This window comes from Chelonia mydas, chromosome 25 (genome assembly GCF_015237465.2).
Source record: "Chelonia mydas isolate rCheMyd1 chromosome 25, rCheMyd1.pri.v2, whole genome shotgun sequence".
Taxonomy (NCBI): Eukaryota; Metazoa; Chordata; order Testudines; family Cheloniidae; genus Chelonia; species Chelonia mydas.
The window spans coordinates 6752874-6769911 of NC_057858.1; the positions used below are offsets into that span (position 1 = coordinate 6752874).

The window sequence follows — 17038 nt, forward strand, 5'->3', positions numbered from 1 at the left end:
CCGTGGGCACCCCTACAACCAGGGGCAGCTTCACAAATCGACGGCTCCCTGGCCCTTGTGGCCTCCAGATGGGTCCGTGTGGCCTCCAGCCAGCCCTAGGGTTCCTCCCAGCTGGGCTCTGACACCCTCTTCTCTGGTTCTTTGTCTGGCCAGCACGAGGCAGGACGACTTCTTCATCCTCCACGAGGAGGAAGCCGACAGCTTCCTGGAGTCCATCTTTAAGACCGAGCTCATCAGCCTGCTGTGTAAACGCTACGAGGAGCTGACCCAGCGCAAGCTGCAGCTCAGCTTCGCTGACACGTGAGCGACGGTGGGGCAGGGCAGGGGGGGTGCAGCTGGGGCCAATCGGCCACTCGGCTCCACCAGCGTATTAGAGAGCCCTGTGTTCCCAGCGCTGGGAGGAGCATGGGGGCTACTGGTTCGAGGGGGGGGGGATTGGGAGGCAGGACTCCTGGGTTCCATTACCAGCCCTGAGAGGGGAGTGGGGGCTACTGGTTAGAGGGGGGTTGGGGGATTGGGAGGCAGGACTCCTGGGTTCTATTCCCAGCTCTGAGAGGGGAGTGGGGGCTACTGGTTAGAGGGGGGGGATTGGGAGGCAGGACTCCTGGGTTCCATTACCAGCCCTGAGAGGGGAGTGGGGGCTACTGGTTAGAGTGGGGGGGGGGGCAGATTGGGAGGCAGGACTCCTGGGTTCTATTCCCAGCTCTGAGAGGGGAGTGGGGCTACTGGTTAGAGGGGGGGGATTGGGAGGCAGGACTCCTGGGTTCTATTCCCAGCTCTGAGATGGGCGTGGGGGCTACTGGTGGTTAGAGGGGGGGATTGGGAGGCAGGACTCCTGGGTTCTGTTCCCAGCTCTGAGAGGGGAGTGGGGTTGTAGAATGGCTGGTGGGGGAAGTCATTATTTTAGTCTGGGGGCTCTGCGGGTAGTTAGGGGAAGCCTGTGACCCTGATTTGTCAAGTTCAGTGGCACTAGGGCTTTTCAAACAAAGACCCCCCTACCCCCAGGTGTGGGGGGCCCTGGTTGGACCCTGAGTCCTGACAGCCTTTCTCCCCACTTGCTCAGACTACAGTTCCGGGTGAAGAAGGTCGGGTGGGGTGGGGGCGGCACCCGCAGCGTGACATTCCTGAGGGGCCAGGGCGACGTGGCCGTCTTCAAAGCAGGAGGCAAGACCCTGACCGTCAGCATCGGGGACGGGCTCCCCAAGAACTCCAGTGAGTGTCTGCGGCGGGTCCTGGGCTTTGCACTCGGGGGGCTGTTCTGCAATTAGCGTGGGCTGCTGGGAAGGTGCCTCTCTGGAGTCCCAGCACCCCCCAGTTTCTGCGCCCTGGTCTTGTTGTACCAAGCGCTTGTACGGAACCAGGCCCTTTGCTCCCGGGATAACACTGACTGCAGGCCCTTCCAGCTGGGCGATGGTGCCCCTCCCTAACAGCAGCATAGGCCCACCTGGAAACCCGCTGCGAGCCGGGTTGGCAGGGGCTCCGCTCAGCGCCTGGCGTCCTGCACTCCCCAGTCGTTGGGGTCAGGAGGAATGTCACACAATTTGGGCTTCTGGTCTCTGTCCCGCGTGGCTAAAGTGGAGGGGACTGGGGGGGGGCAGGGAGGCAGGACGCATGGGTTCTATCCCCAGCTCTGGGAGGGCAGTGATGTCTAGTGGTTAGAGCGGGGGGGGGGCGGGGGGGGGGGACAGGGAGGCAGGACACCTGGGTTCTATTATGAGCCTGGGCCCAGCCCCCATCCACCCTGCTCTCTTTTGTCCCAACAGAGCCCACTAAGAAAGGGATCCAGCAGAGCAGAGGCCACCGCAAGCAACCAGCGCCCTCCAGAAGTGCCCCACAAGCCCCCAGAGGTGAGGCGGACAGAGCCAAAGGGGGGCACTGCCTCAGGGGCCATCCCCAGGCAAACCTTCAGTAGGGGGGGGTGGGCAGGAATGAGTGGCTCTGGGGACTGAGACGGGGGATACAGAAGTTTGCCCCTTGGCACCCAAAGCTGTCGCCATCTGATGGCTGTTGAGTGGCACATGTGAAATGAGTTGCTAGTTCTCAGACCAGCCCCTGTTGAGCAGGTGACCCTGTTGCAAAAAACAACTATCTCAGATGGTTCTGGCTGACAGGCCTGGTGCCAGTCTCCGCAAAGGGGCCGAGCTTTGGCTATGGATGCTGAGCTCCTATCTCAGCCCTGCGCAGCCCAGGTCAGAGGCGGCAGCTTGCCTTGAGCTGTCCCTCTTCGGTGGAGAACTTAGAGGGCTGTCTCCAGCGCTGTGAATTCAGCCCGAAAGCTCACATTAAAGGGGCAAGATTGGGCAAAGGCACTTCAGCAGAGCCCCTGTACACGCACCCCCATTTCGGAAGTGTGCTGAGTGTCCACGGAGCCTCCGAGGGGTTAATCCAAGTCAGAGAATAGAATCAGAGAAGATTAGGGGTGGAAGAGACTTCTGGAGGTCATCTAGTCCTGGCTTTACCTTTTCAGATGGAAAAGGCGGCGGGCCCAGTGGCCAGCAGCCCCTGGATTGGGAATCAGGACAACCGGAATCTAGTCCTGGCTTGGCCACTGACTCAGATTCCCTGTCTGGGAAATGGGGTACATAAGGCTGCGGCACGTAGATCTACGGATGGCACCGGCTGGCTGGCTGGGTGGGAAGTATTCCTGGGTAACCGATCCCCGTCTGGTGGTTCTTTCAGGGACCTGCAGGAACGGAGCTGCCCAGTTCCCCCGTAATGACTACAGGCAGCGGGAGCAGATGTACTCCACGACCCAGAAACAGGTGCACGGACCTCCTGCTGCCATGCTGCCCAAACAGGGCATGAGCCACAGGACCAGGGCACGACCCCCCTCTGAGCAAAACTTGGAGTTCCTGAATGTGCCCGACCAAGGGGTGGCAGGGTAGGTGTTGCAAAAGTGGGGCCCCTCTTGCCAGCCTGTTCGAGAGACTGCATGCTACCAATGCCACTCTCTGGGTCCTCCCTGGCCTCGGAGCTGGGCACTGGGACATTTCCTCTCCTCTTTCTAATCAGCTCCCTCCTGCTGCATTCATCCGTGACACAGCACGGCCTGCCCATTCATCACAGTGCGGGAGATCAGCATCACATCTCCAGCCCCGGGCTGTGTGACCTTGCAGAGAGGATTCAAGAGGCTGTTTAGACAGAGAGTTTCTGTCACATCCTTCTCCCCTGCAGCTTTACCCCCTGGGTGGTGACCCTACCAGCTCCCATGCAGCCTGGGAATGGGAGACTTCGGGAGGGAAAGTCCAGACAATGGCACTAGGGAATAAGCAAAGAGCGGTCTAACCTGTGTGCCCCTCTGGAAAGCCTCTGTCCCGTTTGGTATGCTCGGGGTCAGGGGAATCCACCCACAGGAGCTTGTGACCCTCCTGCCCTTGGAAGGGAAAAGTAGCCGGCTGTGCGTTCTGGGTCCCCACTGCCCTGTTCCTGCCACATTCTGCTGCTGCACGGACCACGCTGAGCCGGTGCCTTTTGTTCTTTGCCCCTCTAGCATGCAGAGGAAGAGAAGCATAAACCAGCGGCCCCCTCCGGCAGGACGCCCCAAGCCCCAGCCCAAGGTCACCGGCCCACGCTGCCAAGCTCTGTATCAGTACATCGGGCAGGACGTGGATGAGCTCAGCTTCAATGTCGGGGACGTCATAGACATCCTGCTGGAAGGTACGTATGAGGCACCTGCTGCCCGCCCCCCACCCTGTGTCATACACCTGAGCAGGGGCGGGCAGTGCAGCCCAGTGGGCGAAGGGATGTAAGGAAAGGAGAGGAGTCTATGGACGCAGCAACCCCGCCTTGCTGTAGCGTCCTTCCTCCTCTGCAAGCTGGGCTGCCAGAGAATCCGAAGGTGTCTCTGTGGCTGATTAGCCGCGTCCTCGTGTCTTTAGAGATCCCTCCTGCCCTGGGTCTTGGCAATACACAAGCCATCAGCAGGGATGTCCAAAGAGTGCGGGATCCTGCTCAGTGCAGGTGGCCTTGGCATGAGGGACGTGGCTTTGTCAGCTAGCTGGGACACCCTCTTCCCTATCCCGTGTGGCCTTTGCTCTGGGCGATGGGACATTACACGCTTTTTGGCTGCCCACTTAGCAGCTTTGCATGGTTCGCGGACTCTCTTGGGAGCCTTTTCCATGGCTCAGTTGTTTAAGAACCTCTCAATAGGCACCTTAGGAACATGCTCATCTCGATTCTCCTCCGCCATCGGGGCTTCAGTGCCAGCCACTTGTGCTGTCATGAGCAACACGTTATTCACTGGCCGTCCGGCTGGTTTCTCGTCAGTGTATCGCTGTATGCATGGAGGGTTAATGCAGCACCGGCTCTTTGCCTGTTCATTGTGTAAGGGGGGACTGTTGCCCCCTTACTAACAGTCAGTGGGGGTGTTTTATTTGCTAGCTCCCAGTACTAAAAAGGGGGAAGGGTTGATGGGGAATCAGAGCCCTGAGACTGACAGCCCCCAGGAACAATGGGGAGAGGCCAATGCTCCAGGTCAGCCAGAATGACAGGGCGAGCAGGCTAATCAGGGAGTCAGGAGGCCAGGGAGGTCCCGTCCTCCATGTGAGCTGGATTTGCCTGGGTCAGACAGAGTGGGGCCGAGCTGAGGAGTAAACAGGGGCCCGAGCTGAGCTGGGGAGCAGAGCTGGGCCGGATCCAGAGGGACCAGAGGCACAGCCCAGAGAGAGCAGACCCTGTCCTGGGAGCAGAGCTGCTGCCCCAAAGCCAGAGGCACAGCCCAGAGAGAGCAGATTTGCCCTGGGAGCAGAGCTGCAGCAACCAGAGCCAGAGGGGCCAGAGAAGCAGCCCAGGGAGCTGGAGGCAGAGCAGCAGCAGCAGCCGTGCAGAGACCGAGTGGTGGAGCTGGGACTGGAGCAGTCCGGAGCTGGGTGCGGTGAGCAGCCGGGGAGAGCGAGGGGGACCCTGGGCAGCGGGCCCAGCACAGGGAGACGCCTCAGCCAGGAGGCTCTGCAGGCCAGGCTTGGATCATAACCCCAACGGGGCGGGGGCGACACAGGGCAGAAGGGTCCTGCCACTTAGAGCCTGAGAGTGTGTGGCCACCGCCAGAGCGAGTGTCCAACCCGCAGCATCCCTGCAGCACGGCCAGGGCCTGAGCAGGAGGCCTGGGACTTACAAGGAACAGACTGTGAACTGCCCTGACGTTCCAGAGACACTGTTTGTGATGTTCCCTGCCACCGAGCGGGGTGATGTGTTTCCTTTAACCTTTCCCATTTCCCCTTATTCTTTTTAAAATTAATTGTTGATTAAATAACTTGCATTTGCTTTAACTTGTATGTAATGGTCAGTGGGTCAGAGAAGTGCCCAGTGCAGAGAGAGTACCCTAGAGTGGGGACACCCTAGCCCCTGTCCTAGGTGACCACAGCAGGGTTGGGGGTCGAGCCCCCCAGGAATCCTGGGCCCAGGCTTGTTGGGGTTACGAGGACTCTGCCAGACAGGAGAGTGGAAGGGAAGTCCTCAAGGGCAGGGAGGCCACTGGGTAAAGGAGGTGGGAGCGAGGACTCAGATCCTTTCGCTAGCCCACTTCACCGGGGTAGTACAGAAGCCAGGAAAGTTCCCCACAAGAGCGGGACTATTCCCCCGCTTACAATTGCACCATCATAAAGCAGAGGAGAAACCCACCACCTGGCTTGGGTTGGGTCCTTATGTCAGGCACGTTCCAAATGCTCCCTCTCCGCCCACCAGGGCATTGGCCTGAGGAGTAGCTGCTTCACCTCACAGTCACGTGAGAGGCTTCTGTCTAGGTAAAGGAACCTGGACATGGCACCCAACAGAGTATCGCTTAACTGGGTGACAGTGGAGGATATGGGTCACCTGCAGACAGATGCCTCAGATGGACAAAAAGACTAAAGAACCAAAAGGAAGAATCAAGACCAAAGAACTTAGCAGAAGCAGAGAACCTGTTTGCAGAGACTGGAAAATGTAATGGAGCCATCGGTGCAACCATCAGGGAGTATTTCCATCTCGGGGTCCCCGCTGCCCTTCGTACCAGCTGACTGTGCTGTACTGAATGCCTATTCACTTGTTCAGGAGTGGGACCCTCCGTGGACAAGCAGAGCAACACAGGGCTGAGGACACACCCTGGCATCCTGCCTCTGGTCAAGGAACCAGCTGAATTGTCATGTACAATCGTCTTCCCCGTGTTGTGGTCGTGGAATTAACACACGATGTCAGAGAAGTGTGCACCACCAAGGACAATCTGACTTCCCCAGGGAGTCTGCTCATAGCCTCAGAGGTCTTTGCTTGCTCCCTGCGAGGGGTTGGTGATGTGTGCAGTTGTATTTCCGTAGCTGGCTGGCAAGCGATCTGTTTGGAGAACATTTCACTCGTCGATTTCTAAGGCCAGACGGGAGGGATACAATTCTGTCTTCTGACCTCCTGTGTAACCCAGGCCAGAGAACTTCAACACAGGCCATAGGATTTTGTCAGATGGCTAATGGTTTTGCCAGGGTGGTAATCTTGCTGGTTAAGGTTAAATTGGACAATAGTTTCTAACCCCTTCCTAAAAAAGGATGAGTAACAATCCTTAAAAGGGCTGCTTTCTTAGCCAGGTGGCTACTGAGCTACGCACTGGGTTTGGGCCGTACCTATATAGGCTTGCTACGGAGAGCCATGGGTACGTGTACCACTCTGCCATGCAGCTCACCAAACAAACACAGACATGGACCCAGCTCTCTGCCTCTCGCCCACCCCTGCCCGAGTAAGACGGAGATTGCAGGGCACAAATACCACGCCAACGGCACTGCTCTTGCCCTGCATTGAATAATAATGATCCCATCACTTTTTTTCCAGATCCCTCCGGATGGTGGAAAGGTCGGCTTCATGGCAAAGAAGGGCTCTTCCCTGGGAATTACGTGAATAAGATCTGAGCAAGCCTCAGTCTGCAGGCTGCCCAGACGGGTGGAGCAGAGAGAGAGACAAATGAATTCATCCAACCTCATCTTCTGATCAAGAAAAAACAGACCCTGCCCAGTGAGCACCGGCTCCCCTTGCCGACTGGGGTGGGGAGAGCAGCTGCAGGCCAGATGTGTAGCAGAGACTGGTCAAGCATGGTGCAGAGACTATGGCATGAGCATTGTTCGGATTTCCAGACGCTGGCGTTGTCAGTTATGCTTGTATTTAAAGTTGGGTGGGTGGGTGGGGGCAGAGTTAACTCCAGATGGCTGCTGGCAGCTGCTTCTTGTGCCCTTCTGCTGAAGCTGCCATTTTACCGAGTGCTTTGACTCCCTTTCCGGTTTCCTTTCCCTTGCGGCGTGGCTCTGCTGCCCAGCCCGGGCTGCTGCTCTGCTGTTGTCCGTGACCTGGAGCCACGTTGCGTCGTCCACGGAAGTCACCTGCACTGATTTCTGTCGCGAGTTAAGATTGTAAGCTCTTGGGAGCAGGGACTGGCTCTTTGTTACACATCTGTACAGCTCCTAGCACGGCGGGACAGGAAGAGGACAAATAGTAAGTAAGAATGATGTTGTCCTCACTTATAGCAGTGGTGACTTTGACCGTGTGACTTGGCACACCGCACTCATACATTGTTGCTGTTGCACAGTGAATCCTGAACCCGGAGCTGTGGGGAAAGCAGAGATGGGGGATCCGAAATTTCAGCCATGGTTAATCCCAGCAATGGTTAACGACTGATTTCCTCAGGGCCCCCTGCAGTGATATAGGAACTCTTGCCTTCCAACCTGGGACCAACACAATGGGGATGCTCTCCTGAGACTGCACAGTTACCTCAAAGAAGACGATTCTGTATCTAGATTTTGCTGGAGGGGGGTGGAGCAAGGAAACCGGCCATTCTCGAAAGATGGCGCAGGTACAGTCTCCTTTCGATACGTCTGAGCAGCGCAACGTTCGGCTGAACTGCTCGGGCAAACCCTGTGGGCCCCACGGGGGATCTGGATGCATATCCGTCAGGGAATTCTGACAACGCTACCTCCAGAACAGCACGGGCTGTGCGAGAACCTGGGGAACCTGGTGCCACAGAACCGTGTGCGTGTGTTGCTGTTATCTGACTACCTGGGGAAAGAGCCACTGGGAATATTTAACAGAAGTGCTGAGAGCCAATTATTCTCTGGGGAGGGGAATTTATTTTCAGACAAGTCCGGTTTTATGGCCCTGGTTGACTGGGATGCTCCAAAACCACTGTCTCAGCTGATGTAGGGATTTGTCATGGCTAATAAAGAGCTTGGACTGCCCCAAATTAGCAGATCAATAAAGGGAGAATTTTGCTTTCTTTTGTATGCCGGGTTGACTGTGAATGGATGTTCATCTTTTATCGTCAGAGGATTTCTGGTGGGCAGCCTGTTTTGATTTGTCTTCGTGAGTCTCACCCCTAGTAAAGCAGGAGACACAGACTGAAGCTGAAACAAAATTGTTCCGAATTTGCATTGTTCTTCCCGTGCAAATGTCGCCTTCAGGATCTGGGAAATGGGTTTTGTTGTTTTTCTCCCCATGGGTTGAAAGCTTCTCAGCTCAGACCCTCAGCACTTCGGCTGGAAATCGATTCACACTCAGTTGCTGAGAGGTTTTTGTTGAGAAACAAGGTGGCAAAACTGTCCTTGTGGGTTGGCTAAAACTTTTTCCTCGTTCCTGTTCTTTTCTGACCTGACATCCGTGTAAACGGGGAGTGGGAGTCTCTGCGGGTGGTCGGTAAGACCTGGGCCCGCACAGGTAGTGTGGGATGTTCTGCTGTAGGTCTCCCACAAGTTGTTCCACTCTAACTAAATCACTGAATAACCCAATATTAATTGGGCCAGAGAAGGCGCAAGAATCGCTCTAGCCCGGTGCTAAGGGGCCTCACCTGGGAGGTAGCAGATCCCTTCTCATCGGGCAGAGAGGAGACTTGAATTGCGGGAGGGGGGTGTCCCAGGTGAGTGCCCTAACTGCTCAGCTCAACGCTGTAAGGGAGGGCAGGCTGCCTTTGCCTCCCTGTTGCTCTTTTGTGTGGTGTTAGGCAGCCTCCGAGCATGTCGATTGCACATAAGTTAGGGGGCATAGGTGCTGACTTTCTAATGTACCAGGGGGTGCTCCTCAAGGCCCCACCCCTTCCTCTGGGCACACCCCACTCCTCCCCCCTGCCTCCCCCAGCGCCTCCTTGCTCCCCCTCCCCTCCCCCGCTGATCAGTGGGGCAGGCGGGAGGCGCTGGGCGGAGGCTGATGTTCAGCCCTCAGCTTTTCCTGTGGGTGCTCCGGGGCCTCAGGCAAGCGGCACCTGTCGTCCCCAGTCTGTGGCTTGCAAGCAGCGATGGGGGAATGGGGCTTAGGACATATCCCGCTCCTTGGCGTCTCCCAGTGGCTAGCGTAGGCAGCTCCCTGCTCCGCGTGCTGGCTGTTTTGGTACCTATCACACGGGGCCCCTAGGCGCCCAGCTCAGGCTTTGTGGGGCCCGGTGTTGTTTCTGTGAGTTTCCAGGGAGATGTTTGCAGGCTCAGCGTCACAACGCCTAAGTCTCTTTGTGGGTCGGGGCCTCACCGGCTGGGCTATTCCATGTGCTGTAAAGACCGGGCTCTTTTTCGGCACTGACAACGTGTGCTCTCCCCTCCTCTCTCCTCTTCTCAGGGTCTTACGCTGTTTGCTACAAGGTGGCAATCTAATAATTAGCTCGTCTTATCCATAGATCTCAAAGCCCCTTCAAAATAGGTTAGTAGCATTAGCTCCCTTGTACCGCTGGGGAAACTGAGGCACAGAGCGGGGCAGTGACGTGCCTAAGGTCCCCAAGCTGACCTGTGGCGGAGCCAGGAATAGAATCCAGGTCTCCTGAGTCCCAGAACAGCACTCTGTCCACCAGGAGGAACTGTTTCTTTTTTGCAAGACCTCTCGTGATGTCTGCAGAAGCCTGAAAGATGGGCATGAATGCAGGAAGGCCTGACCAGAGGGAAGCGTGAATCTGGAGGAACCCCAACATAGCTATCTCTCTCTGACCCCCATGCATGCTCCCTTCCCTGCTCCCAGGACTTTCCTGATACACATACACATACACACACACACACACACACACCATGGTATCCCCTGCAGCCTCTTATCCCAGAGGCCTCCCCTACTGCTGTGACCCCCTGGGGTAATAGGAAAGGGAGCGGGGATGTTTGGGGGAGACTGAGATGGGTTGTTTCAAAGAGGGGGAGCTGTGCTGGGGGCAGGGGCCAGCCCCACCAGGCGTCAGTGCTGGTACCTCATCTTTCCCCGGTACCAGCTGAAGGCTCTTTGCCCGGGGGAGGGGGCAGTTTTGTGTGTGTGTGTGTGCTCCAAGCCGTCGGTCCCGTCTGCCCCACACACGCACCCCGGCCCCACTTTGTATGAGCTTTGGGTCTGTCTTCACTGCAGCATTAGCCCAGCCCTGCGCCCAGGTGTTGCCCCAACCCCCTCCTGTCCACACACATTCAGTGGAAAATACAGTGGGGAGATTTATATACATAGAGAACATGAAACAATGGGTGTTACCATACACACTGTAATGAGAGGTTTCCACTGAATGCATCCGATGAAGTGAGCTGTAGCTCACGAAAGCTTATGCTTAAATAAATTGGTTAGTCTCTAAGGTGCCACAAGTCCTCCTTTTCTTTTTACTGTAACGAGAGTGATCACTTAAGGTGAGCTATTACCAGCAGGAGAGTGGGGGGAACCTTTTGTAGTGATAATCAAGGTGGGCCATTTCCAGCAGTTGACAAGAAAGTCTGAGGAACGGGGGTGGGGGGAGATAAACATGGGGAAATAGTTTTACTTTGTGTAATGACCCATCCACTCCCAGTCTTTATTCAAGCCTAAGTTAATTGTATCCAGTTTGCAAATTAATTCCAATTCAGCAGTCTCTCGTGGGAGTCTGTTTTTGAAGTTTTTTTGTTGAAGAATTACAACTTTTAGGTCTGTAATCGAGTGACCAGAGAGATTGAAGTGTTCTCCGACTGGTTTTTGAATGTTATAATTCTTGATGTCTGATTTGTGTCCATTTATTCTTTTACGTAGAGACTGTCCAGTTTGACCAATGTACATGGCAGAGGGGCATTGCTGGCATATGATGGCATATATCACATTGGTAGATGTGCAGGTGAACGAGCCTCTGATAGTGTGGCTGATGTGATTAGGCCCTGTGATGGTGACCCCTGAATAGATATGTGGACACAGTTGGCAACGGGCTTTGTTGCAAGGATAGGTTCCTGGGTCAGTGGCTCTGTTGTGTGGTGTGTGGTTGCTGGTGAGTATTTGCTTCAGGTTGGGGGGAGAGTTGGTGGCCACACTCTGAGGCCATCAAAAATTTTCTTGTGAGACCCCATCACCCAAGTTAACTCTGTAGTGAAATATTCCCCGTGTTGTGAAGCACTTCAGAAGATCTGTCAATGGCTATTAGCCAGGATGGTCAGGGACACAGCCCCATGCTCTGGGTGGCCCTAAACCTCTGACTGCCAGAAGCTGGGAGTGGATAACAGAGGATGGATCACTCGATAATTGCATGGCTCTGTTCATTCCCCCTGAATCACCTGGCACCAGCCACTGTCGGAAGACAGGATACTGGGCTAGATGGCCCATTGGTCCGACCAGTCTGACCGTTCCCATGTTTTTACGATCTTATAACACGCGCTCCACAGAACAGAGAAATGGGAAGATGGGGCCACCTGACAGGACATCTCTTGTGTTCCTCCAGCTGCTCCATACACGTTTACCATTGCTGCAACTACCCTGCCCATCCACGGCCGCTGGAATTCTGCCACCCTATGGCTGCCCGCCCCTCAGCACCCCCTTGGGCCAAAGTAACTCTTCCAAACACACCAGGCTGGCCTCAGACTCCCCCCTCCCTCCACCCTCCCCTTCCCAACGCTCTGTGGGGCAGCGGGGCAGAGAGCCTGCTGGTGCTGCCGAAGGAGAGGAGGGTATGCTTTGGGAGGAGGGGGTTTCTAAGGGCCGAAATGGCTGTGGGTGGGGACAGGGTAAAGACCCCAGTGGCTGGGGGTATCACTCCTCACCGCAGCCCTCTTTCCTTCCTCTCTCTATCGTTATGCAAATGTATATATGCAAATGTGTGTACATTTGCGATCTGCTGGTTGTGCTTTGAGGAAGTCTGCAGGGGGAAGGTGATGAAAAGGTCAGTGCCAGCAGGTGTGGTGATCCCTGCCTGGCCAGCCGGCAGAGGTGCTGAAACTAGGGGTCCCGGGGGGGGCTGCCGCACCCCCTGGCTTGAAGTGGTTTCCATCATATGCAGAGTTTACAGTTTGGTTCAATGGCTCCCCCACTGTGCAAACAGTTCCAGCCCGCTGCCAGCCAGCCGTCGTCGGACTAGTAACCCCTCCAGGCCCGCTTTCTCTCCGCCCCCCACCCAGTTCTGCTCCCCATCCCCGGGAGCCCTTCCCCGCACATTCAGCCCCAAGCCTGCCAAGCAGGTGCTTCACTCCGGAAGTGATGGGGGCGATGGCATTTTCTCTAGGGTGGGGCAGACTCTCTGAGGTGAGGAGGGGAGATGCAGGGGCTGTGGGAGCTAGTCGGGGTGACCCGAGAGCAAGTGTGAAAAATCGTGACGGGGGTGAGGGGTAATAGGCGCCTGTCTAAGACAAAGCCCCGAATAGCAGGGCTGTCCCTATAAAGTTGGGACATCTGGTCACCCTAGAGCTAGTTCTCTCTAGGGTGGGGTAGATTCTCTCTCTGAAGGGGTGGGGAGTGACAGGACACAGGCACGGGGGTTGCTGGGAGATGAGGTTTTTTTTCCCCCCAGGTTGCTGCAAAACTGACTCTGGGGACTTTGGAGAAGGGGAGGAAGGAGATGAAAGAGGGGGCAGGGGACAAGGGATGGAGGATGGGAGACCAAAGGAGGGGGGCAGGGGACAAGGGGATAGGGGGGTTGCTCAATGTTTGAGGGAGGGTGGTGATTTATAGGTTCCAAAGCCAGATGGGACCACTGGGACCATCTCTGACCTTCTGTATCACACAGGCCAGAGAACTTCCCCCAAATAATTCCTACAGCTGATCTTTTAGGAAAACCACCCCACCTGGAGATGAGAATGGCCAGCAGGGACCTGCACTGAGGAGGGCTGAGTGAATATGCCTGTGGGTGGGGGGACAGAACACGTGGAGGGGAGAGATTGGTCCCCCACACTCAACAAATCCCCCAGGCCTCCACTGTGCACCCACCCCCACACCCCTTTCAGGATCGCCACTGTCTTCGTTCAGTGGAAGAGGTCTGTGCTGTCTCTGCATGTGATGGGCCTGGGTTTGAAGCCTGCTGATAACCCACAACGTAAAAAAAGGAACAAACCCTAACATGGTTTGCCCTAAATTACTGATCTCCCTTCTCAGCCTGACCTCCACCTCAATGGAGCTTTTGTCAGGGAATTGCCTTGTTAGATTTTATTAAAAAGCATCCATGAACACTAAACAAGGACGTTACCATGTGATATTTCTAATGATACAAAGAACAGTAGTAACCTTAAAAAGAACAGGAGGACTTGTGGCACCTTAGAGACTAACTAATTTATCTGAGCGTAAGCTTTCGTGAGCTACAGCTCACTTCATCCGATTGCATCTGATGAAGTGGGCTGTAGCTCACGAAAGCTTATGCCCAAATAAATTGGTCAGTCTCTAAGGTGCCACAAGTCCTCCTGTTCTTTTTGCGGCTACAGACTAACAGGGCCGCTACTCTGAAAGTAGTAACCTTTACATCACTTTAATTCACTACAGTTAACGCTAGATGGCACCATGCGCCCAGCCAGAAAGCCCAGAACCTCACCAGCCAGGAGGTGAAGCAGACGCAATTGTTTAATCCCTTGTGCTACGTTTCGATCAAACCTCTTAGGCACCCTTGGGGGCTGGGAAAGTGCCCCACGGTTATGGTGATCAGGGGAAGGGGAGCCCCCATCCTGAACAGACCGAGGCATCTGGTCTGGATGCTTCGCTGCACCTGCCCTCTCCAGCAGCACAGCTCCTGCATGGGTTCTTCAAGCAGCAGAATCTCCTGGTAAAAGAGCTGCTCAGACATCAGCAGAAGCAGGAGGTGGCCTGCTCTGCCCCATCAGGCCGCAAAACCCCCTGGCGGGGGAGATTCTGCAGGGAGGGGACACGATGCCAAGGATGTGGCTCTCCCCCATGCCATGGCCTGCACTCCAGGTCCCCCAGAGCTGAGAACCCATCATGCACAGGCGTGGTGGGGATCATCTAGTATTAGCAGCCATTTTACAGCTGGGGAAACTGAGGCACAGTGTGGCGATGGCCCAGCTCCTCAAAGACATTTAGGTGCCTAGCTCCCATGGGAATTAGGTGCCTAAATACCTTTGAGGAGCTGGGACCTAGTAACTTGCCCCTGCGTGTGTAACTTGCACACACAGCCAATCAGTGACAGAGACAAGGTGGGTGAGGTGATATCTTTCATTGAACCAACTTCTGTTGGTGAGAGAGACAGCAGTCGGTCCAACAAAAGACGTTACCTCACCCGCCTTGTCTCGTTAATATCCTGGGACTGACACGGTGACAACACCGCTGCATGCAATCAGTGACAGAGGCCGATCGCACCATGTCTCCTGGGTCCCTATGCTGCCACCAGTCAACTATGGTTCCTCCCAGCGAGGTCACGAACGCATCACTGCAATAAATGCTGCGTGAACATCTGCATAGCTGGGTCTCCCATCTCCGTGCAGCTGTTGGAGTCGCAACCCCCTGGACGGGTGCACGGTAGGCTGTTGCTTCCAGTGATTTTTCATGTCTTCATTGTTTATAAACTGACTGGCTTTGGACAAATCAGATCGGGAGGGGACGGATCAGGAGGCCATGTTTAATCTGAAGCCATTACCTGAGGCAGAAGGAAAAGGTTAGTTTGAGTTACTACAGAGAGTTCTTTCCCAGCTGTCTGGCTGATGGGTCTTGCCAACATGCTCAGGGTCTAACTGGTCACCATATTTGGGGTCAGGAAGGAATTTTCCCCTGGGTCAAACTGGCAGAGACCCTGGGGGGGTTTCACCTTCCTCTGCAGCATGGGGCACGGGTCACTTGCAGGTTTAAACTAATGTCAGTGGTGGATTCTCTGTAACTTAAAGTCTTTACACCATGATCTGAGCACTTCAATAACTCAGCCAGTTGTTATGGGTCTATGACAGGAGTGGGTGGGTGCAGTTCTGTGGCCTGCAAGGTGCAGGAGATCAGACTAGATGACTATAGACTAGATGACTTCTGGCCTTAAAGCCTCTGAGTCTATACTGCTGCTTGGCACCACATGCCGCCACTTCCACCCAGAGCCACGCCTGGTACCAGCAAAAACTACCCTGTGGAACTTCCTCAGAGCTAAACATGCCTTTGGTCTGGGAATAACTGGAGAAACTTCAGCCCAAAGGGCAACTCAGAAAATGTACAAATGCCTGAGAAGAAGGACTTACTGTGCATTAATCATAGGCCTCTCCAAGGGGCTGATGGCTGTAATAGCTAAGCATCTTCTGTACATTAAAGACCAAAGGCTCCTCACCGGAGGGAAAGATGGAAGGGGTGTTATCTCCATTGAGGAGCAGTGGCCTGTCCAAGGTCACACCGCATGTCTGCAGTATAGCCAGAAACTGATCCCAGGACTCCTTTTAACAATACTAACCCCTAGCTCGTCACTCACCCTTTGCATCAGCAGCTCTCAAAGCACTTTACCAGAGAGGTCAATATCCTTATGCCCATTTTACAGATGGGAAAACTGAGATATAGAGAGGGGAAGTGACTTAGCCAGGGTCACCCAGCAGGCCCGTGGGTGAGCTGGGAATAGAAGAGCCACGAGGATCTCTCTTAAAGGAGCAGAGCTACTAAACATGGGGCCTAGTCTCCCTTCAGAAAAGTTTGTACAGCTCCCACTAAGAATAGCACAAAGGTAACCTAGGGCAGGATCTGGCCCAGAGGTTTCTTCTGTATCTAATAAACACATAAACATCAGTCTCAGCCATTCATCTCATTCCTGCGAGACCCATTACTAAGAGTTATTGAAAACTAGACTGGACAAAGCGGTAGATAATTAGAGGAAATCCCTCACTATCTAGTGGATGACCCAGGTCAGCAGGCCACAGACTGGTTTGGGGTCCCATGTGAACATTTTCTAAGGCCCCAAGGTACCAGGATTTTACTGTACAATTACAGCATTTACACAGCATTATGCTCAGTCGCAGTGTTTGGGGATATGGAGGGAGGGGCTGCTGGTCCTTTTAATAATGAGAAAAGACATCTTTGGCTTTGGCAAGTGTGAGAACCTAATATTCTCCTTTTCTGTCATCCAGGATCTGTGAAAGCCCTTTGGGCCAGAGGCTGTCTCGTGGTTCTGTTTTTGTCCAGTATCTACACAATGGGGCCCTGAACAGGACTGGGGCCCGTAGGGACTTCTGCAGTACAAATAGCCATGCCAATTCAACCTAGTCAAGCCTAGCAAGTTCTTAAAGAACCTAAAATGTAATCATAAGGTGGGATTTTCAAAAGTGCCTCAAGCAATGAGGTGTCCAATTCCCACTGAAGGTTGACAGGAGTGGGGTGCCTAAATCCTATAAACTCTTTGGCAAATATTGCCGCTAGGCCCTGAAGTGGTAGAGTAGAGGGTCCATCTGCACGGCCCTGGTTGCTGGCTCAGGGCTGTTGTGAGATGGGCTCAGATCCCGTGGCTGCTCTTAACGAACAGACGTGGGGGCGTCTCCCACGCCTGGCCTTGCACAGAGCAACACCTGCCAGCGAGCCGCAAACCCCAAGCCCGCGACAAACACCCGAAAGGTCAGGATGCTGCCGCCATTTTCTGCACCTGGGTGCGATGCCTCGGTGCACATCTGCCACTCCGTGCATTGCCCTAAACAAAGCCCGGGTGCCCCTTGGCCTGGGCGGAGCTTTGGGGCTGGAAAGGGGGAAGACGGGGATCTGCCCCCTTCTATGAGCACCATCACCTCTGGCCTTTAAACAAAAAACGAAGGGGGGAAAAAAGGAAGCAAACAAAAAGCAGGAGAGAAGCACATGAGAGACACAACCATGTGATAGGAGAGAGGGAGGAGGGGGGACCAAGGGGGTAGGGCGCTGGAGTCACCGCCTCTTGGGTTTGTGTTGGAGTCTTGTCAACTCCAGGAGATCCCCCCCC

At 54.9% G+C, this 17038-nt stretch overlaps 1 protein-coding gene across 1 annotated transcript in view; it reads left to right on the plus strand.

Moving 5' to 3' along the window:
• Positions 1 to 8228, plus strand: part of MYO1F (myosin IF) — a 46223-nt gene extending 37995 nt beyond the window's left edge. Inside the window, exons 23-28 of the mRNA XM_037885775.2 lie at positions 154 to 300; positions 1064 to 1212; positions 1764 to 1847; positions 2680 to 2881; positions 3491 to 3657; positions 6790 to 8228. Coding sequence (XP_037741703.1) covers positions 154 to 300; positions 1064 to 1212; positions 1764 to 1847; positions 2680 to 2881; positions 3491 to 3657; positions 6790 to 6866 — 826 coding nt within the window. The 3' untranslated portion in view covers positions 6867 to 8228. The remainder of the gene's footprint in view (positions 1 to 153; positions 301 to 1063; positions 1213 to 1763; positions 1848 to 2679; positions 2882 to 3490; positions 3658 to 6789) is intronic.
• Positions 8229 to 17038: the final 8810 nt, after the last annotated feature.